Source organism: Apis cerana, linkage group LG6 (assembly GCF_029169275.1).
Source record: "Apis cerana isolate GH-2021 linkage group LG6, AcerK_1.0, whole genome shotgun sequence".
NCBI classification, from domain to species: Eukaryota; Metazoa; Arthropoda; class Insecta; order Hymenoptera; family Apidae; genus Apis; species Apis cerana.
The window spans coordinates 15,886,496-15,908,181 of NC_083857.1; the positions used below are offsets into that span (position 1 = coordinate 15,886,496).

Below are 21,686 nucleotides of genomic sequence, written 5' to 3' on the forward strand. Positions count from 1 at the left end.
TTTATAAAATATTAAAATTTTACAATTATAAATATATGAATAGCAATAATTAAATGTATTTATTATTATTTTAGCCTCCAATGGATGATTTACAATTAGGTAGCAGAAATGTGTATATGTGGAAAACACCTTCGAGTTGCGGCTCAAAGGCAATAAATTCAAATAAATTTGCATGTTTAGAAAATGTATCAACTTTAGATCAAGATAAACGAATGACATCTCCACAACTCTCTGGGTAAATTATTACTATATATTATGTTTTAGTGCATATTGTGTGCTAAATATCATATTTTTCATTATTTAATATTTAATCAAATAGATATGATGAAATATAGATTTTGCTAGGCTAGAGTTTCTGATGTATAACATGATTTAAAAAAAACATTCTGATTAATTTTTTAATTGTCATATATAAAATATATAATATAATTTAAATATTTAAATTGTTATGAATTTGTTTTAGATCAAGGTCTACTGGACCAAGAGAGTATGGTCGTGACTACAAACCTTCCTATGGTATGTCTATTTTTTTTAAATAATGAGATAATTAATATAATAAATTTTAAAACATGATGAAATATTTTATTTTTGAAAAGTTAAACTTAATGTTGTTAGCCAAAAGGATTCTGATTTCTTAAAGAACTTTTAAGAAGAATTTAATTTAATTTGCTTATATTATACATACTTTTCATTTATATTTTTATTGTTACAGATGGTAGGAGTTCACGCAATGGTAGTCATCAATTAAACAGTTCGTCGTCAAGTAGAGAAAGCTCATTATTAGATAATTCACAAAATCAAAACGTTTCTATGCCACCACCCTCATTGAAGTCCTCACAATCTACCTCTAGCAGTCATAAACCTTCGATGACACATGAAGAATTTTTGAAAACATTAAATAAGATAATGAAAGATTATCTAAAAAATCCTATTCTCGAAGTGAGTTTTTATTATATTTGTTACATTTATATCTCAATTATTACGTCATAATATTAATTACTGAATTTGTTGACAATAATTATTATATTTTAAGAAACAAATATTTTTATAGAAATTTTAATTTAAGATTATAATAATTAAATATTTAAATTAAAATATTCTAAATAGAAACTAGAATAATACCGAATTGCAGATATTTTTATCTTTATTAGAATATTTATTAGAATATTCATATTTATTAGAATAATATTATATTTAATTATATATAATATAATATTATTAGAATAATAACAAAAAAATATCTTTATCTATTCATGAAAATTTTATTATTATTAATTATTTTGAATACGAAGTATGGAATATATTATATAAATGATAATATTTGCACACTCCTTAGATCCATCTCTATTTTTTGCAGAGATGCATGAGTCATTAGTGTGCTAGATTATGCAACACCTTCTTTTTGATCTTTTTAAACAGTGTTATAAATTAACTTTAATGTTATATTTATATAAGTCACTGATTATATGATCAACAAGAGGACATTTTATAAAAAAAAATCTGTTTTAATAAATAAAAATTTATTTAAGCATGAATCATTTCATTAAAATCTTTTTTTTTATAGAAAGTTTCATTGGCTATTCAACAAAATTTCGACAACGAATTATCAAAATTCACATCTGAATTGATTAACTTTGTACTTGAAAAATCACCCCTTGATAGAGAAATCATATCGTATCTTCTATCTCATTTGATTACTCAAAAGATTTTACCTATATCACATCTAAGGAATGGGTAAGTGATATTTAATTATTTATATCTTGTAAAATAAAAGATTAAATCAATCAGTTTTATTTAATTATTATAAGAATGAAAAATGATGAAATTTTTATACAAAAAAAAAATGTGTTGATTAATAAAAATATAGCCAAAAGGATACTGATTAAGAATCTTAATATAAAAGTCATAAAAGTATGTTTTTTTGATAAAACTAATGATAATTAATTTTTTAGATTCATTGAAATATTGGATGTAGTTGATGATCTTGTGCTTGACATACCTAAAGTTTGGTCATATATACCAGAGATACTATGTAAGTAAATAAATTAAAACTTCTTATGTTAAAAAAGCAATCAATTATGATGATTATTTTTTACCATAGAGTTTCCATGCGGGAATTGTTGCTCAACAGGACTGAGAGCCATAATATGAAATTTTATTTTTATTATAAAAAGGAAATTTATATTACGGTATTTTTTTTTCTTTTACAGCACATCCAATAGAAGAGGAAATACTCTCTCTAAATGAATTGAAACCTATATTTGATAGTTTAAGGGGTAGGGGATATGTAGGAATATTCCTTGGAGAATTATTATCAAAACTATCCCGGGATAAAGGATCTAAGTGGGTTGCAGATAAGTGGGACCAAAGTGGACTTCAATTGAATAATATAATTGATACAGAACTTGAAAAAGTTGATAAAATTATTAAAGATTATGTAAGTTATTATTGAAAACATCAATGAATATTTTTAAATAATAATGATAACATTAATGATAATTAATGATGACATTATTACTTTTAGAACTTGGAGTTCTGCACTGGTGATTATAATAGTGCCAAAAGCTCAACTAGTAATCAGCTCACATTACAACAAATTCATGATGAACTTAGAAGACTCATGAAGGAAAGTAATTTCGATGTAATTTGTGCTTGGATAATTGTAAGTATATTTTGAATTTATTAATTGAATTTATTAATATTTAAAAAATTCTAAATAATATATTTTATTCTTTGATTATTGTAGGAAAATGTAGGTAATCGAATTAAAGAACCTGAATTTATTCGAGTATTAACGACTGCCATTTTAGAAACGTCCATGGGTATATTTTGCTATTTTAATATAAAATATTTTAATATTTTTTTATTTTACTTTATTATTATTATTATTATTTTCAGAACCAGTAAACACTAACACAAACAGGTGGTGTTTAAAAACCGATGTTTTCATTAATTTACAACAATTAATTCGTCGGTTTGTCGATACAAATGAATCTTTAGAATTACAGTGTCTTTATGCAATTCAACTTCATTTGCATAATTTACAATACCCACACGGTAAGATATGAGTTTTTTTCTTTATAATAAGTTATCAGTAGTTATTGTAAAATTATATAATAAAATTCTTTTTATAGGGATTCTCTTTAATATTATGACAAGTTTATCAGACTATAATATAATTTCAAGTGAGGCATTCTTGACATGGAAAAAAAGCCCTGAGCCAGCTCAACGCGAGTGGCATGGAGTTGCGACGATGGCGTTGACATCATTTTTCACAGGTTTACAAGAAGCTGATGATGCTTCTAGTGTAGAAGACGTATCAACTAGCGTGAGCCAAGACCGTTGTTGACGATACCGTGAACGGGTACATTATCGTCTATTGAAAAGACTTAAATATACGTTCCCTCGTTAAAAAACTACGCGAAGTGAGATCAAATTGCAGTTTTTTTAAAAAAACGTCGTATATAATTAAAAAAAAAACAATGGAGTGATAGTAGTGCGCGGGTGTATGTAATATAGTCTAGAACTTCGAAGAAAAAGAAGTGAAAGATAATAAAGAAGGTTGTCATATAAAAACGGACATAATGGCTGAAACCGCTATACATAATGAAGATAAAGATTAATTATTAATTATGATACAAAAGTAAATGCAAGATAATTATTATATATAATTCATTGAAATGGTTTAAAGTTTAAATAAAGAAAAAGAAAAAAAAAAAGAAAAAAAAAAAGAGAACATTATCGTATTTCTTATGTCTTGCGAAACGTCACTACAGCTTGTCAATCGCCCAATTTAAAATTTATGTATAATTTTTCTTTTACGCTTTGTATTGGAAAATCGTAAAGGATATATTCAATTTCATCAAGCGATATTCGCAAAACAGCCGGTGTTTGCTGTAACTTAGATAACAAATTGCAGATCACAGGTGTGTATAAGTAGGTCAATTTTAAGTAAATTATATTTGAGACATACGCAAAAAGAAAACTATTGATAACCAAGTCTGATGCAAGGGCGACGGTTCTTCCTATTATTATAATAAATATAAACAGAATTACTAATTTATATCTTGCGAATTTAACAATGTATTCAACTGTATGAAGAAAAAAATACATTCGTAATTAAAGAAGAATGAGAGTGAACAGTCAAAACATAACATTACGAAATAATTCGTAATGTAAAATATGTTGAAATTAGGAAACGGAAGGATACAAATGGTGTGAATATTAAGGCGCTACTATTTTTTAAACTAGTTATTTATGAACATTGAGAGAGCAGATAATAGTGCGTGGGATGGAATGTTTGCATGAATAACAGGTGGCAGGTGTCGTAGCAAATTGTATAAAATTATTATTATACTAATTTAAAGTACAGTGTGAAAAATACATTTTTTTTTTGGATATACTATATATATATTATATATATATATATATATATATATATATATATATATATATATATGTATATACACACATATATATACATATAAAAGAATATACATAAAATGAAATAGGAAATTTGAGTGCAGTTATGAAAAATTATTTTCATTTAATTCTAGAAAACAATTCTCTACATTATTTTTTGTCTAATGTTTTTCATATCAAACATATTTTCATTTATAAATTATAATTATTAATTAATACCAAGATATTCAGATTTGTTACTCGGTTATTAGCAAAGTTTGCCATTTATATTTTTTATGGACTTTCTGCTTTGTTGAAGAAATAAAAAAATACTATGTATATTGTATTTGACTCGCATGAAACATGTACGTTTAAACGTGTTTGTACATTTTCCATGTATGTACACATGGAAACATACAGTGCTACAAAATTATAATTATATCTTTGCTTATAATAGAAAGTCTATACTTCGTCTTTAAATTTTTATATGATATATGTATCCTTCATCGTGATTTCTTGATATGATATGTTTATTTTCTTCATTGTATCTTATCAATCATAGTATATATAATTTACTTGCATTCCAAATGCATATATTATGTTTGATAATCCAAAATTAATTACAGGATGTTTAAAAAATCCCGTTATTACATTTTATCAATTATGTAATAGAAACTTTTAAAATATAAAAAGCTACATATTTTTTTTAATAAAACGAGAACAAAACGAAACTAGAAAGAAAATAGAAAGGATGAGAATGAAGAAAAAGTTACGATCATCGTTATTCCTTTTTTCACACTGTAAAAATGAGATATACTAAAAAGTGTGAATGAGTTAAGGATTAGTGATTTAAATTTGTCTCCTTGAAAGATTCTATTCTACTCTAACAGTAGAATGTTTCATTCGATGGGATAAAAACACGAAATGCACTTGAGACGCAGTAAATAAAATTAAAATAATTTATATATAATTAAAGAAAACGTTGTTGGAAACATGTCGATAAATGAATTACAAGAAAAAAATTATCGCTGTAAATATTTAATAAGTAAATATTGTAAGAGAATCGATTAGATTGCAAAAATAGAGAAAAAGACAGCATTGTTATTATGCTGCTTGGAAATATTGCACATGCATGCGACGCATCGTGTCGATAATTCACGTATGAACACGCACGTATATTGCAATTTATACATATATTTGCGTGTGCTTACGTTTATATTAATATACATATACAGAATATAAATAAAATATCACTAAAAATTCCAAAACACAATACATAAATACATACACTTCTATGATAAATCATATCTATACAAAAAAAAAAAAAAAAATAAAAAAGAACTCCATGTCAAACTGTTGTTGATTATTTTCTCGAATATATGCCTGTCGATCATACGCCGAAGGAAATCGTTAATTAAATCAGTAATCTATATTACTGATTTAAAAATATGATATACAAATTACATACATACACTTCTATGATAAATCATATCTATGCGAAAAAAAAAAAATAAAAATGAACTCCATGTCAAATTGTTGTTGATTATTTTCTTGAATATGCCTGTCGATCACAACGCCGAAGAAGTCATTAATTAAATCAGTACTTTATATATTTTTTGTAATACTTCATATACAATATTGTTTCTATAATCTTAAATAAAATACGTATAATACTGAACGAATTATATAAATATATAAATCTTACTGAAATTTCAACGTTAATATCTGATGCATTTGAAAAGATGTAGATATCTACATGCGCGCACACGCACGCGCGCGCGCGTACACACACACACACACACACACGCACCATTCTCACACACACCATCCATACACACATACACATTGTATACTTGACAGAATAATTTACCATATAACATTAAGATGCAATAATTATAATCATACTGTAACGTATACGTATTACATAAATACGCATTTTTAAAAACACTAAACGTGTAATATTCTATATTGTATATTTATTACAATGTAGTTATTTTATATGTATGTAATATAATTGAAATTATTTATAACAAAATAATAAGGCTTCTGATGTACATCCACCAAAACATTAATTAATTTTTACAATTAAATTATTTTTCATTTTTTTTAACTAAAAAATATTAAAATGTCAAATAATATGTGACTTTTAAAAGATTTTTAATCATACAAATTATTTAGTAGAAATAAAACTGGTATTTTTAAATATCTAATTATTTTTATATTAATTGTTTTATAGTTTTGCTTTATCCATATTTTTATAGTGTTTCATATACAATAAAATACTTATTATTTTTAACATTTTTCTTCATTTGTTATAATAATATATAATTGTTATAATACGAAGTTAGATGAAATAATTATTGCAAATCGGAAGATCGTCTGAAGTGTGCTGAAGTCGTAAACGGACCTTCATCGGCAAATCCAGCAATCTCTTGTGGGATAATAGCATATTCTTCTACACTTGTGCACGGTCTACACATACATTCTAAAGGTGCTTTGGTAATTACCTGTTAAAGAATAATTAACTATAAATTCATATGATGTACTATATATATATATATATATATGTATATATATATATATATATATATATGTATAAAATTATAAATTTAAATCATTTTATATAAAAGTATTCTCACTTGGATTATATTATTTGTTATAAAATATAGAAATAAATATAATTTTATATTTATAAATTATTCTTATAAAATAATTCAATTCAAATCACGCGCGATATTCATTTTCTGATGTGCTTCCCACTGGTCGGTTAGACGAAAACAATATGGCTGCGGGAAACTCGTGGTGTCAAAAGTTTTGTTCCTGATTTTATGGTTCAAGTGATTAATTGATCGACGCTTTATTAGTTTTTAATATTTGTTCAAAATGTTCCAAATTTTATGATTAATTCAGAGCAATAACTTAACCTTTCGGAATTTTTTTTCGCCTGGTTTGGCTCTTGGACAAAATAGTGATACACTGGCCTCTCTTTCGCCGCTTTCTTGACAACACATGCAGCTTCTTTCCATTTGCCAAATTTTTGATCCAGACACCTGTAGAAACAGGTATGAATAAATAGATATTTATGTATATAAATATATATGAATTTGAAAATTTTGTTTGAAATGCATAATTAAGTTAACGTTGCATAAAATACAATGGCATCCAACAATTATAAATATATAAAACTAATGCCTATATGTTTATATGAATTCTAAATAATGAGTAATGGAAATGTTGGAATTTTTACATATATTTAACTATTAATGGAAAATATAATAAATTTTACATTTTATTAATCAAAATTATGTAATTACATAAAAAATTGAAACATTATAAAAATAATTATATAGCAGAAAAATTTTAATCTTAAATATTTAAATAAATTTAAATTATTTTAATATTAAAATTAACTAATATTAAATGATATATAAATTTATATATATATATATAAGATTTATAAAAAAAATATTGGTATAAATAACATTTTTATTTATTTTGAATAATAATTAATTGAATAAAAATACGAAAAACTAAATAAATATACTTTAAATATGACTATTGTTTTTGTTAACTAATACAAAGAAGATTCATAAATCTATATAAAAATAAAATATAATATTAATAAAATGCAACATATTTGTAAATATATTTATATATTTATTCATATGTATTACCTGTAGATAACTGCTGCAACGTCCTCTACATGCATAACTGGGAATTGGTTTTGGAACACATCCAGGATATTGTAAAAAGTGGATAACTGGAGTTGCTTGACATTCATCAACACCTATAATTGCTTTCGCTGTTTCATTTAGCAAGCATATTAATACACTGGCACCTACTACATAGTAAGTAATAGAATTATTACTAAAATTATATTTTTATTTAATTTATTTTTGTTTAATTTATAGTTAAAAAATCAACTTATTTCATTTTTTTATTTTTATTTAAAATTTTTTTGGATTTTAAATATGAATATTATAATCTTTTATTTACCAATATGATAGAACAACATAATGTTAGTAATAATAGGATACTTTTCCTCCTAGATTTAGTACTTAACTGTGCTTAAAGATTGTGCGTTCTATCCTTTTATACTCTGTGGGTAAGCATGTTTCTCCCCTTCCATGATTGTGTTATGTTATAATAACACAAATAAAAGGACCAAGTATATAGAAATGCTATTAAAGTATAAAAATGTTATAAAGTGTTTTTCAAAATACTGATTATTCCATTTCCATATTTATTTTCATGAGAAAACATTTTCATTAAATATTTTTAAATTTTTTATAAAAAATTATTATGATAAAATTGATTATTATGAAAGCCATTGCATATCAATTGATTATTATGAATTGCATATAAATTGATTAAAATTAAAGTTTATAAATCAAAAATTGAAATTTAATCTTTCTATATTATAATATTCATATAAATAATATATAAATATAATATTTTTATTATGCTTTATTATATACTATTATATATTTTTTTAATATAATAATTTTATACATTGATTGTATATAATTTTCTGAATATAATTCTAACATATAAAAATTATATTTTAAAATATGAATTATTAATTATTTATTAAAATATTAGCTTATTTATTATAAATATTTATTATAATTATGTATTATAATTATGTATAAAAAGTTATATTAAACATTTTTTTCAAATTAACTGTTTAGCTGACATTACAAATAATTTTTTTATTGGAATATTATAAATTTTCAAAAATAATTTGTTTAATTAAGATTAAATTAAATTGATATAAAAACAATGATTATCATATAATATTTATTTTATAATATTTTAGTTTAAATAATGAAAGAATTATATTTTATTATTTGAAATTTAAAATATAATATTATTACTATTTTTTATAATTCTTTTTATATGTATTTCTTTTAAATTTTTTTTTAATAATTTCATTAATAAAAAAAATTAAAAAATTTTTATATATTATTATATAATATTAATCATATTAATAATTATTTACATATATATTTTTTAATTTATTTCTTAATAATAAGCATTAATATTATTTAAATATTTTATATGTATTATATATCTGAATTTTTTTTAAATTTAAAATTTTTAAATGAATGACTAATTATAAAATTATATTATAATAAATAAGAACAAAATATTGAATATATTTAATAATATTAAATATTTAATTACTTTTTATATAATTTATATAATATAATTTATTAAATTATAAAATAATTTATTTTAAATAATATTATAATATTTAAACTTATTTAAATTTGATGTTTAGTAAATTGTATTTTTTAATATTATTTATAAATATAAGGAGGTAGGGAAAGTAAATTATTTTATATGTATTCTGTATTTTCATTTTTATTTTGAATTATATAATTTTTATTACATAATTTCTAAATAATAATTTTATTATCATTTTTATAAATTATTTATTGGGATATATCACCACATTTAGTACATTTACATTCTACTGGTTCACGTATCTTGATTTCCATTATTCCATTTTCTTCATTCATTAATTTTATACCATCTGCATCATAACAATGATGTAATGTAATATGTCTTTCTTTTAAATAACTTTCACGGCAACAATAACATTCCTATTATAAAAAAATGAGTTGTTTTTATTGCTTTTATAGAAATATTTTTTGTATTTTATCTTAATATTTTTACCTTTGAAAATCCTGTTGTACTTGCTACACTTGGTTGTACCTGTGAATTACAAAATCCTTCACATTTTGTAACAGATATATCTCCACTACATGTTCTTTTTAACCGACCTATTTCATCATATTCATCTAAAATAAATAAAAAATATTTTATTTTCTTTATGCTTATTTTTATATTGAATTATTTATATATTTAATGAAATTAGAAAAAAAATAATACCTTTTGTAATATGTACTTCTGATTGTAATGTTTCACAATTCTCATCATCTGTTACTTGAGCAACTGTTTCATTGGTATATATAAATATAATTAATATCAAAAAAATTGAATATATGAACATAATATTGAAATTTTCTTTCATTGATATTTTATTGATGTTTTATAGAATCTGTTTTTAATAGCAAAGATATGCTCAGAGATTCTAAGTAAAATGAAAGAACAGAAAATCAAACAGATGCTTTTATAGGTAGCTTTCCCTCCAACATGTTGTTACTTGGGGGTGCTGAACTCCTGCTAAGATATAATAGCATATCTGAACCAGGATTAGTTTCCCTTATATTGCACACTATTAGATTTTTTCTAGTATAGAGACTGTTCTTTTTTAGTATTTTGCATTATAACTCTAATGGCCTTTTTATGTTTCCACTCTCTGGGTGATCATACTAAAGAAGCATTATTAATATTTAGATCTTAAATCTTTTATATTTTATTATGTGATTGAAATATAGGTGTAAGTAAAAACATATTAATGAAATTTTAATTTATTTTTACTTATATGTACATTTAATTAAATTAAAAACATTCCATTTAATGATCATTTCTTTCATTTCCTGGACAATTATCTACTAAATCTTTTTCATCCAGAAATGCTACTCCACACCAAATACAATAAAAATATTTTTCCCTTAAATATTTTGTTAAAATTTCAAGTTTTTCATTAATAGCAAAGAAATCATCATCTTTTTCACTATCGCTATTTTCATCATCTTGAGGCAACCAAAACCATATTTCTTTAGGTTTTATTATTTCTTGTTGCATATCTAATTTTTGACAAATTTTTTGGCTTTTATATAAATCTGTTTTTAACAATTGTTCTTTCCTTTTTTGTGCAATTCTATCTCGAAAATCTTTCATACTCTTATTATCTAATTTATCATTAAATATATTATTTTTATTTTTTCTTCCTTTCCTCTCATTTTGTTTTCCTAAACCTTGTCTGTCTAATTTAATGTCAAGGTTAATTGGTTCAGTTCTTCCTGATTCTGTTTTTCCTATGCCATGACCAGGTTTATATCCCATTTTCATAATCATTTCATAACCTAAAAACAAACAGAATTGTATAAATGATAGTTATAAATTTATAAAAATATTTTAATAATATTATATGATATATATATATATCATATAATATTTTAAATTAAATAAAATTTTAAATTGTGTATATATATATATATATATATATATATATATACATATACACAATTTAAAATTTTTATTAAAAAATAAAAAAACAAACCTTTATTAGAACTTGTAATTGCAGAAGATAAACCTGCTTCTCTATTTTCTTCTTCAATATGTTTTAAAGAATTTTTTTCATCTAATTTTGCTTCAATTTGCTTTTTTTTTTTTAAGAGTTCAAATTTTCTTTTATCTGCATGTCTATATATGAGACTGGATGAAGTAGATTTTTCACTTCCTTGTAAAAATTTATCTGACATATAATCTTCTGCATCTGACATTTTTATTTATTTTTTTATTTCGAGTTATTGTTTCTTGATTATTTATATGAAACACTAATTCTTATAAAATTCTACTTATTATTGAAATATAATTCGTTGGATTTTTTTATTTCACATATTAATTATAAAAGAAAAAAATGAATTTACACAATAAAAAATTAGTTATTAAAATATATTTATATATTATTTATATATGAAAATTTTTTTAAATTATGAAGTTTACTATGTATTATTTACTAGGTTATGTTCGCAATGTTGCCATATACAATGAACCATTCAAAAAACATTGACCTTTGTATGTTCTCATAAGAATTTGAAGTATATATATTTAAAGGTATTATCTTTATTTAAATTATTGATTTTTCAGAAATCTCTATTCAATTGTTTTCAAAGATTTGCAACATAAATTTCAAATTTATATATTTAATATAAATTATATGTAAATATAATATTATATGATATTTAATTATAAAAATGTGCATGAATTAAAATTTTATAAATAAAAAAACAAATAAGTGGTTCATATAAAAAAAATAAATAAAGTATTTTAATAATTTACTACAATTTAATTATTTAATTTTTGAAAATAAAATTTTATGATATATTGATATATATATATAAAACTTAATAATATTTTGAAATTATAATAATTATTTTTAAAGATTTTTAAATCAGATCTTAGATAAATTAAATCATAGTATAAAAAAATAAAATATAATATAAATTATAAAAATTAAAATGTACAATATTTTAATACTGTATGATATATTTTATTTTTTCAAAACAAATTTGTAACATTTTCTAATTTTTTATTCTATATTTTACAAAAAAATATAAATATATTCTTTAATATAATAAAAAATCGAAATCAAAATATTTATATTTTATTCTTTAGTTGTGTATTTGTAATTTTGATTGATATTTCAATATTATTATTAAATTTTACAGCAAATTTAAGAAATTCTTTATTGCTAAATGTAAATAAGTAAAATTAAATATACAAGTCTTTTAATTAGTGTAATTATTATAGCGCTTTGTTTTATTATTTTAAAATATATACTAATATTATAACTTTTATTTTTATCATATTTTTTAATGGTTATAAATGTCTTTTTAAATGCTTAGTAAACTCTGTTAATGATTATTTGCAATGTAGTATACTCAAGAATTTACGTACTTTGAATTTGCTACACCGTTGTAATCGTATAGATGACTATACTGCCGTCGGTCGATAAACAGCGAAACGCGGAATTGAAAAGTACTGAGTTGAAGGAACGTGGACCGTTTGTATCTCAATACAGTAATGCAGTAGTTCGAGAACAATATTTTTGGTCTTTACCTAGTTGATCACAACATTACTCGATTCATTATGTTCGAGTATTGTTGATTACGTATTGTGTGTTTCACACTTTTTCAATGAACTTCCTTGAATATACCATCGAAGACTTCAAAGTGCAAGGGAATTGGTACGAAGGACGAAAGTGTGAAAGCGTACGCTCACCGCTACTTACGCGAAGAAACATATCTTTTGACTATTTTCAATACACTTGAAAGATTTGATCTAATTATATTTTGATGAAATATTCGTAGAAGTAATCAAGGAATATTCTGGACTTGACTAATTGACAAGTAAAGTAACCGTAACGTTTGTACTAGAAATTTTATGATAAATAGAAAAGGAATATCACAAGGTCGTTGAAATAGTAATAGAATCTTTTTTGCTGTAGAGACATTTGAATACGTATGTCGGGTGTGAATAGTGGCTTTTGTGACAAATTAAAACGATAGTAAAAATATTCAATGATATTAAAACGTGTGATTTTCAATTTCCAAACTTATTATTCTTCATTATGTGTTTGTAATTAATTTTTCTTTATACGTGTTTTGTACTGTTCTTGAAAAGATTTGTTGTTTTTGGATTTTACATCGGCTATGGTTGTAGCCAGTGGTGAGTGGGTACAAAATGCCAGTTTTCCTGCCAGTCAGAATTCCAACCTGAAAATAAATTCTGTGCAAAATAACAAAATGACAGCAAAAGGAGTTTTAATTTGTCGTGATAATTCTCATCCTTTTGAAGAGCGTACATTAATATTGGACCAACCTGTTAAAATTGGCCGTTCTGTAGCAAGAGCTAGAGCTACTCCAAATAATGCAATTTTTGATTGTAAAGTATTATCGAGAAATCATGCATTATTATGGTATTCAGGTGGAAAGTTTTTTTTACAAGATACACGTAGTAGTAATGGAACATTTGTTAATAATCAAAGACTCAGTGCAGCTAGTTTAGAATCAGCACCAAAAGAAGTATGTTCAGGTGACATAGTGCAATTTGGAGTAGATGTAATAGAAAGTACAAAAAAAGTTAGGCATGGATGTATAGTTGCAACATTAAAATTATATTTACCAGATGGAAAAGAAGCTAAAGCTAGTCATAGCACAGCTGTTACATCACCATTTAATAATGTTTCCTTGGAAGATGTATATAAACTAAATCAAGTTATGCAAGAAGCTTCAAGACGTGAGAAAGCACTTTATTCTAAGTTAGCATATCTTCAACAACTTGTAGCAAATACTCGAAAAGCTGCCAATCAATCCTGGAAAGCATTAATAACAGAAGACCGGTTATTGTCTTGGGTGGAAAGTATGGAAAATCAATTGGCAGTTTATTCTAAAAATTACACAGAAGATAAAATTAGAAATGAGTTAGTAGCACTTCAAGAAGAAAAAATACAATACCAAAATGCAGCAAAAGAGGCATTACAAAAAGTATTACAAGAGAAATTGGAAGTAACTCAGAGATTAGTTCAATTAGAAGGACGTTTAAATGAAACAGAAGAAGAATGTCAAAGTCTTCATAATGTAGCAAAATATACGCAAACAGAGCTTCAAGAATTATGTAGTAAATATACTGAAGCACAAAAAAAATTACAAGAAACTACAAATAAATTGAAAGAGAGTGAAGAAAAAATAAAAGATATAGTACAAAATACAGAACAAGAAAAACAAGAACTTTTAAAGAGACTTGAAGATCAATCTAGAATTGAGAAAAATTTGCAAGCAAGATTACGTGATTCTCGGTTAGATTCTGTTAATATTTATAAGCAGATCACTGCCCTCAGAAATTATATGCAAATTCTGCAGGATATGAATTCAAAGTTAGTAACAAGTGATATTATAGATTTAAAGGATGAGGAAAATCCTATTGAGGCTATCAATATTATTCTTAATAAATTAAATTCCATTCATGTTGACAATATAGATATTGATGCAGAGACTAACTTTTATTCTTTGAAAGATGAACATGATAATCAAATTAATTCACAAGATATTGATTCAAATCAGTTGAAAAATTCTGATGACTCTTTTTCAAAAGAACAGATGGATGATTCATTGGCTAATAATGATAATTCAACAGAATATATTTTACCACCACCTTCTCGAAAAACTTTAGTTAATGGGAATGTAAATATAGATAATACAGATACAAATTCAGAACCTGATCTTAATTCAGATATAACTGATGATGCATGTAGTATTACCAATTTTGATACAAGTGAAATATCCGTTTTTGAAATTCAAAAAGAGGAACCTTTATATACAAGAGAAGAATTTTTTGTACCTTACAAAATGGAAGTTAGATTTATATGTGAAGAAAATAGTAAACAATTAGAAACTTCTAATTTTTCTCAATCTGTTCAAAAAATAAAGGAAAATGAAGATACAGAAATTAATATTGACACCACAAATAACATTAAAATTGTTTCAAATGAGCCTTTTGTGGAAATTGATCAACTAGAAAAAAAGGATGAAACAGATAAAGATAGCAATGAATTAGATGAACAATATGAAGAACATTTAGAAGGAGATTATGTTAAAACTTTAAAGCCATTATCCAAGAATGATACTACAGAACATGGTATACATACAAGAGAATACATATTGCAAACTTTGATAGGATCTTTAGACTTATTAAGAATTGAAGATAATTTTGAATCACAACAAATCATTAAGAAAGAATTAGAAAATCTTAAGGATTGGTTAATTTGTGAACCTCATGAAGAAATTGTTGAAAAATTGAAAGAAATATATTATCGTGCCAAGAATGAAGCTCAAAGAATTGAAGAACTTCATGAAGAATTAGTTATTTTAAAGGAAAAATACAATGCGTTTACTGAAGAAAAGGCAGAACTCTCAAAAAAATATACAACTCTTAAAGCACAATGTGGTGACTTGTTAAATACAACTTACACTGTACCAATACATTATGTAGCACCTATTGCAATTATGTTAATATGGATGTTGCTTGAAAAGATATTTTAATGTTTTCTTTTTGTTTTTTGTATATAACTTTTATAATTGATTAATATAAAATTTTCTTTTTTTGCTTTTTTTTAATTAAGTTGTTATAAACATTCAAATGATTAAAATAACTGGATGGTGTATAATTTCAACAAAAAAATTTAAACATTTTTATACGATGAAAATATTAAAAATTGTATATATTTTTCCGATATTTGTTATTAAAGCACCAATCTCAGAAGATGTTCTAATAAACTATAAAGTTAAACTATAAAGCAAAGGTATACCATGTTACCATTTAAAAAAAAAGAACCAAAATCAAATTAAGCAGAGAATTGTAGCAATAAATATGTATATAGAAAAAGATTTTAGGCTAGGAGGAATGTTTAGAAAAATATAGACAATACCATGTAAAATGTTCAACATGCTGCCAATCTCGATATCATATCTTCTTGAATAAAATGATATTAATCTCGATTTAAAAATATAATACAATTTACGTCATTATTTTTTGCAATCAATTTAAGCACTGCACCCAACAATTGTATTATTATATAAATTATAAATAACGTTTATATGCAAAAATCGATTTTTATAAATGCCCGTCGATATATCCTATGTCTTAATAATCTTCCCTTAATATTTCTCCTAGAATTAATCTCGAATCTGTGCTAAATTAAAATACTCGATATTTATTTTAAACGATTCAGAGATGTGTTCAAAACGTAAATCATTATTTAGTTCGATTTTTTTTAATATTAAAAATTTATATAAGAAGAATAATAACAATAAACTGAAAGAAATCGAATTTGTCCATTCTTTACGATCAATAATCATATTATGTATATTTTAATTATAAATTAATGTTGATTTAAAGAAATTATTTAATTTCAAATATTAGTCAGTTTTAAATTGTAATTTTTTTCTCTCTCTCTTTTCTATTTTAACTAATGTAATTGTTTATTGTACATACTTAAAAATCATTTATTAATGTATAATGTTTAGCATGATTTAATACAAAGCTTTGATTAATAATTATTTTTCATAGTGCTATTTTTTTGCATTGCGTCTTTTTCTTTTTCTTTTATTTTTTATTATTATTTTTTTTTTTTTTTTTTTTTTTTTTGCTCTCTTATTTATTTTAATTTCTTCTTTTTTTTCTGATAGAATGACAATAGAAGCATATCAACTTGAACGACCTAATAAATTTTAAAACAAAAAAACGATATATTTCAACACAAAATTTTTAATATGGTTCTTTTTAAGTCAGTGTATTCAGCGATTTTTCAGATAATAATAATAATGGCCTAAGTGTTCGTTTCTAATGTATAAAACAGCAAAAAAAATGTTATTCTACTTTTTTATTTATTTTATTTTTTTTTTATACAAATTAACATTAGAATTAATCATATTTTCTTAATTCATAATTACTGTGCCATTGTTCGATCTATTTTTGTCTTGTTAAACAATAAATATTGATCGATTGTATGTAAGAAAATGATAAGTATATTCAATTTTCCAAAAAAGAAAAGAGTTATTCTTTCTTTCCAGATTGAATGAGTGTTATACTTTTCTTGGTGGATTGAATATATATTTAAGATCGTGATGGTTTATATAAATAATAAGATAATATTGTATATAATATTGTTGAACACTCTTACAATTCATGTAATAGCCGCTATATAAGAAAAAATAAAAAATTAACTTAACTGAAACTCTTTACTGTTATTCATTAGTAACCTTTATCGATCAATTTATATCGATATTGATGATTTTTTAAATAATTATATACACGCAATATTTTTGCAAAGATCAGAAAATTAATATAAATTTGTAAATACATGTCGTACTAATATTTATTAAAATTATGATTATTATAAAATATGAATGTTATACAGGATAAATATAATTGGTATAAAGAATAATTATAATTCGAATATATATTCTACCTTTAATTATATATAAAATTCATAAAATGTTTTTATAATATAATTTTTTTTTCTGCATAATTATACGCGTATTAAAAATAGTATAAACATTTTACAAAAAATTGTATAATCGTAATAAATATTTTAATTTTGCAACTTTTCATTGAGATGTAATTATTATAAATTATTATTATTATGTTATTCATAATTGGATAATTAGTTTCCATTCATTTTGCAAGAGATTGAAAATTATGTTTTTTATATAGAATATGCATTGATAAATGCATTAAATGTGAAATTCTGTAACAAGAGAAATGTGATATTTCTGCATTTGATATATTTTTTTTTTTCAATACATTTTTGTGTTAATATATTACTCAAACGCAAAAAAAAAAAATTATAAGTCAAACATAATTAAAATAAAATAAAGAATTAGAAACATTCAAATCATGTATTTTTATTGATTACAAGAATAAATCTTATATTTCTAAATGTCTTTATGACAAATAATTATGAAAAGCTTTATTTCATATATCAATGAATTATTAAATATGTAAGTTTCAATGTTTGATATATAGTTTAGTATTTTATTTGCTTTATATAAATTAGATTGATTTATCTATTGATATTTATATTGTAACAAACTATTTTGTAATTACAGCATATACGTATAGTGTGTGACTAATAACGATCGACTAAAAATTCCTTACGAGGTATGAGCGCAATGTATCATCGATGAAGAAGCTGAAAAAAAAGTTGGATAGCGCGAGAGGCGGGCAAGCGAGCAAGACAGCAGGCGCCACAAATACAAGCGGAGATGCATCACCTACCCGTGTATGTAGAGATTTCCTGCGAAACGTATGTCATAGGGGTAAACGTTGCAAGTATTTACACGAACGTTCTGAGGACGATCCTATAGATGAATATACGTTCTGTCATGACTTTCAAAATGGTATGTGTAATTGGCCTGGATGTAAATTTCTTCACTGTACGGAAAGTGAGGAGAAAAGATTCCGAGCAACAGGAGAATTACCTGCTCATATCTTGAGCAGGCTCAAGAATAATAATGAGAAATCTGAATATCCTATGTGCAAAGATTTTATCAAGGGTAGTTGTCAAAGAACAAATTGTAAATTTAGACATTGGAAGAATGAAGAACCACAGCATAATTTGATTGCTACTTCCCATCATAATGTATCTAGACCACAACATAATTTCAATGGCACTAGCAATGATGAAAATCGGAGATACGAGGAGGATAGAAAGTAAGTTTGTTCAATGTTTTATTTATTTATTTCTTTTTGTTATTTAATTTTAAAAGAATACGTTTTTTTTTAAATATTTAACATGCTTTGTAAGATTTTAAATATAAATATTTTTGAAGTATATCTTTAATAATATATCTATATATTTTTATATTTAGTTTCCACTGGCAAATGGAAGATCAACATAACTTAGTCACAAATAATGGTTACAATACATCTTCACATCCACCTGATTATATAGGACCTCCTGAACCAAAGAGACGAATAGTTTCTGGTGAAACTGTTGTTCATTTTGAAACTTCGCAACTTGTAGGCCAACATACTGCACAACCAGTTACACCAGGATACTATTATCCAGTAATACCACGTAATGAAGCTAGAGCAATTGTTTTAGAAGATGAAAATGCTTTATTAAGGAAAAAAATAGAAGAATTAAAAAAACAAGTTAGTATAACTTTACTATTATAATTTTTTTCACATTCTATGCACATAATAAATTTATATATTTTATTTTTCAAGGTTAGTGATTTAACAGCAACTAATGAATTTCTTTTGGATCAAAATGCTCAGTTAAGAATGTCAGGAAAACGGACTGCAAATGTAACAGCTGTTACAGTTCCTGCAGTTACTATTACAAATACTGTTCCACCATCACAAGCTCCAACACCTCAACAAATGGTTAATGCAGCAGTAGCTGCTGGTACTTTACGTACAGTTACTGCAAGTGTTGCGACCGTTCCTGTAAGTATAGCTACAGTTGCACCTGTTTCTATTGCAGCAGTTTCAATGGCACCAGTATCAATTCCGCCTCCCATTGTTACAATGGCTCAACAAACTATTACGATGAGCGGTTCAGGTCCACAAGCAACTAATCAACAACCACCTAATACACAACAACCAGCTAGCTTACCTCTTTCAATATCTGGTGCTACTGCACCATTGGTTTCGTATCCTATTATGACTCAAGAACTTAGGCCGGTATTACAGTAAATATATTATAAATGAGAAAGGAACATCAAATAGTACCTTAAAAATTTGAAGAATCAAGAATGCTGTCTTCAGCATTCAGTCTTTCAAAATGATATTGTATTTCTACTATTTTTTCGAATATAAGTGATGAATGTGAAAAGAAATATCTTCAGACTATCAAAAATTTTAGAGAAATAAATCGTTGAAAATATCATATTAATAAAAAAAAATGCGACATCTTCAATATTTATGTAGAAACTCATAGAAATTATGTACAGATAAACATAATGATCATGACTGTTTTTTAGCAGTATGGCTTAAATAACATGTCCTTATTATAATCTTTTAAGTCTAGTATTTTCGTTCCTTTCAATAGTTTACCTTATAAAAGGTGTTGACTACATTAATATGTTAATAACAACAATAAATGTCCAAAGTGTGTATAGATTTAGATTAATAAGAATACTGATCTAAAACCATGTTGAATGGTCGAGAATGATATTCTCTTATTCTTTTTTTGATATTGTAATATCATAAAAATACAAATAATTTTGTAGGTAATTTTTTGTATTATTAAAGATAATCAGATACAATTAAAAAAAATGTAAATTAAAAAAAATATAGATAAGAAATGACTTGTTTAGGCTAATATGTTAAAATAAGTACAAAACTAGGATGAAGCATGTAAATGAATTATATTAAAAGTTCAAACTTAAGGTTACTGTTTTCTAATGGTGAACCTTATATATTCTGTACGCAATGCTGTAAATAATATTTTGTTGCTTCCTCATTTTCTCAGAAAGAATTTTTATACTTCCATCTCTTTAAAAAATAAGTTACTCTTATAAAATAATGATATTTTAATAAATTAAGTACTTACTTATTGTGGTCTTTTGTGTTTTACAATTTTACTTAAATAAATGGCTTTGCATTCAGGTGATGGAAAGTAAAGATTATGGTTTTAAACTGAATGTAAGAATCAGATACACAGACATGTAATGTGCATCCCATAAACCAAATAAACATATGTATATGTTTTCAAGTTATATTATCAGTCATGGATTGATATATGTGTAAATATATTTTGCGTAATTAGTATAAGAAATTGAGCAATAAGTACATACTCTTGTATTTTATATATGCATAAAAATGTATAATCTTTTATGTATCATTTTATGTTAACAAGCATCTCATTAAAATGATAAATCTTTAAATTCTTCAAAAATAGCATTCATATTATATTTTTTATTAAAGTAAACAAATTTGATGCGTTTATATAATAAGACCTTTTTTTATTTAATATTTAATTTTATTTAAAAAATTTTTAAAAACAATAATATGTAATACATTTAAAATAGCTTTTTTGTATAATTTATTCCATTTAAATTTTTATTTTCATTTTAATT

At 23.8% G+C, this 21,686-nt stretch overlaps 6 protein-coding genes and 1 non-coding gene across 21 annotated transcripts in view; 4 read left to right on the plus strand and 3 right to left on the minus strand.

Moving 5' to 3' along the window:
• LOC107999670 (eukaryotic translation initiation factor 4 gamma 3) overlaps positions 1 to 5,742 on the plus strand; it is a 41,053-nt gene extending 35,311 nt beyond the window's left edge. For all 15 annotated transcript variants that reach the window (XM_017059644.3, XM_017059645.2, XM_062076747.1 and 12 more), the window contains 10 exons: positions 75 to 235; positions 464 to 516; positions 713 to 939; positions 1,565 to 1,734; positions 1,953 to 2,032; positions 2,211 to 2,437; positions 2,525 to 2,662; positions 2,747 to 2,822; positions 2,899 to 3,057; positions 3,135 to 5,742. In XM_017059644.3, the coding sequence (XP_016915133.2) occupies positions 75 to 235; positions 464 to 516; positions 713 to 939; positions 1,565 to 1,734; positions 1,953 to 2,032; positions 2,211 to 2,437; positions 2,525 to 2,662; positions 2,747 to 2,822; positions 2,899 to 3,057; positions 3,135 to 3,349 (1,506 nt within the window). In that variant the 3' untranslated portion in view covers positions 3,350 to 5,742. The remainder of the gene's footprint in view (positions 1 to 74; positions 236 to 463; positions 517 to 712; positions 940 to 1,564; positions 1,735 to 1,952; positions 2,033 to 2,210; positions 2,438 to 2,524; positions 2,663 to 2,746; positions 2,823 to 2,898; positions 3,058 to 3,134) is intronic.
• LOC133666371 (small nucleolar RNA SNORA53) lies at positions 1,323 to 1,486 on the plus strand. Its single transcript, XR_009830463.1, has one exon. It is a non-coding gene; the product is annotated as a small nucleolar RNA SNORA53 (small nucleolar RNA).
• On the minus strand, positions 4,379 to 8,416 carry LOC107999630 (bursicon). Its single transcript, XM_017059587.3, has 4 exons — positions 8,412 to 8,416; positions 8,076 to 8,268; positions 7,326 to 7,451; positions 4,379 to 6,908 (listed from the first exon to the last, which is right to left on the minus strand). The coding sequence occupies exons 1-4, from the start codon at positions 8,414 to 8,416 to the stop codon at positions 6,759 to 6,761; spliced, it is 474 nt and encodes a 157-aa protein (XP_016915076.1). The 3' UTR covers positions 4,379 to 6,758.
• Positions 8,107 to 21,505, plus strand: LOC107999674 (zinc finger CCCH domain-containing protein 10). The gene is made up of 4 exons (XM_017059652.3): positions 8,107 to 8,249; positions 18,708 to 19,311; positions 19,470 to 19,755; positions 19,831 to 21,505. The coding sequence occupies exons 2-4, from the start codon at positions 18,782 to 18,784 to the stop codon at positions 20,299 to 20,301; spliced, it is 1,287 nt and encodes a 428-aa protein (XP_016915141.1). The 5' UTR covers positions 8,107 to 8,249; positions 18,708 to 18,781; the 3' UTR covers positions 20,302 to 21,505.
• LOC107999676 (partner of bursicon) lies at positions 9,751 to 10,679 on the minus strand. Its single transcript, XM_017059655.3, has 3 exons — positions 10,300 to 10,679; positions 10,084 to 10,208; positions 9,751 to 10,010 (listed from the first exon to the last, which is right to left on the minus strand). The coding sequence occupies exons 1-3, from the start codon at positions 10,439 to 10,441 to the stop codon at positions 9,840 to 9,842; spliced, it is 438 nt and encodes a 145-aa protein (XP_016915144.1). The 5' UTR covers positions 10,442 to 10,679; the 3' UTR covers positions 9,751 to 9,839.
• On the minus strand, positions 10,826 to 13,059 carry LOC107999678 (G patch domain-containing protein 11). Its single transcript, XM_062076760.1, has 2 exons — positions 11,597 to 13,059; positions 10,826 to 11,399 (listed from the first exon to the last, which is right to left on the minus strand). Exons 1-2 carry the CDS (start codon positions 11,817 to 11,819, stop codon positions 10,888 to 10,890), a joined length of 735 nt encoding a protein of 244 aa, XP_061932744.1. The 5' UTR covers positions 11,820 to 13,059; the 3' UTR covers positions 10,826 to 10,887.
• Positions 13,059 to 17,833, plus strand: LOC107999673 (sarcolemmal membrane-associated protein). The gene has a single exon (XM_017059651.3). The coding sequence runs from the start codon at positions 13,752 to 13,754 to the stop codon at positions 16,137 to 16,139; it is 2,388 nt and encodes a 795-aa protein (XP_016915140.1). The 5' UTR covers positions 13,059 to 13,751; the 3' UTR covers positions 16,140 to 17,833.
• Positions 21,506 to 21,686: the final 181 nt, after the last annotated feature.

Coding starts and splice junctions, on each gene's coding strand:
- LOC107999673 (XM_017059651.3), top strand. CDS start 13,752: ATGGTTGTAGCCAGTGGTGAGTGGGTACAAAATGCCAGTTTTCCTGCC.
- LOC107999676 (XM_017059655.3), bottom strand. CDS start 10,441: ATGAAAGAAAATTTCAATATTATGTTCATATATTCAATTTTTTTGATA. Junction 10,209..10,299: donor AGAAGTACATATTACAAAAG/GTATTATTTTTT, acceptor TATTTATTTTAG/ATGAATATGATGAAATAGGT. Junction 10,011..10,083: donor GTACAACAGGATTTTCAAAG/GTAAAAATATTA, acceptor TTTTTATAATAG/GAATGTTATTGTTGCCGTGA.
- LOC107999630 (XM_017059587.3), bottom strand. Junction 7,452..8,075: donor GTTGCAGCAGTTATCTACAG/GTAATACATATG, acceptor CTGTTTCTACAG/GTGTCTGGATCAAAAATTTG. Junction 6,909..7,325: donor GCGAAAAAAAATTCCGAAAG/GTTAAGTTATTG, acceptor ATTCTTTAACAG/GTAATTACCAAAGCACCTTT.
- LOC107999674 (XM_017059652.3), top strand. CDS start 18,782: ATGAAGAAGCTGAAAAAAAAGTTGGATAGCGCGAGAGGCGGGCAAGCG. Junction 19,312..19,469: donor AGATACGAGGAGGATAGAAA/GTAAGTTTGTTC, acceptor TTTTATATTTAG/TTTCCACTGGCAAATGGAAG. Junction 19,756..19,830: donor TAGAAGAATTAAAAAAACAA/GTTAGTATAACT, acceptor TTATTTTTCAAG/GTTAGTGATTTAACAGCAAC.
- LOC107999678 (XM_062076760.1), bottom strand. CDS start 11,819: ATGTCAGATGCAGAAGATTATATGTCAGATAAATTTTTACAAGGAAGT. Junction 11,400..11,596: donor AATTACAAGTTCTAATAAAG/GTTTGTTTTTTT, acceptor GTTTGTTTTTAG/GTTATGAAATGATTATGAAA.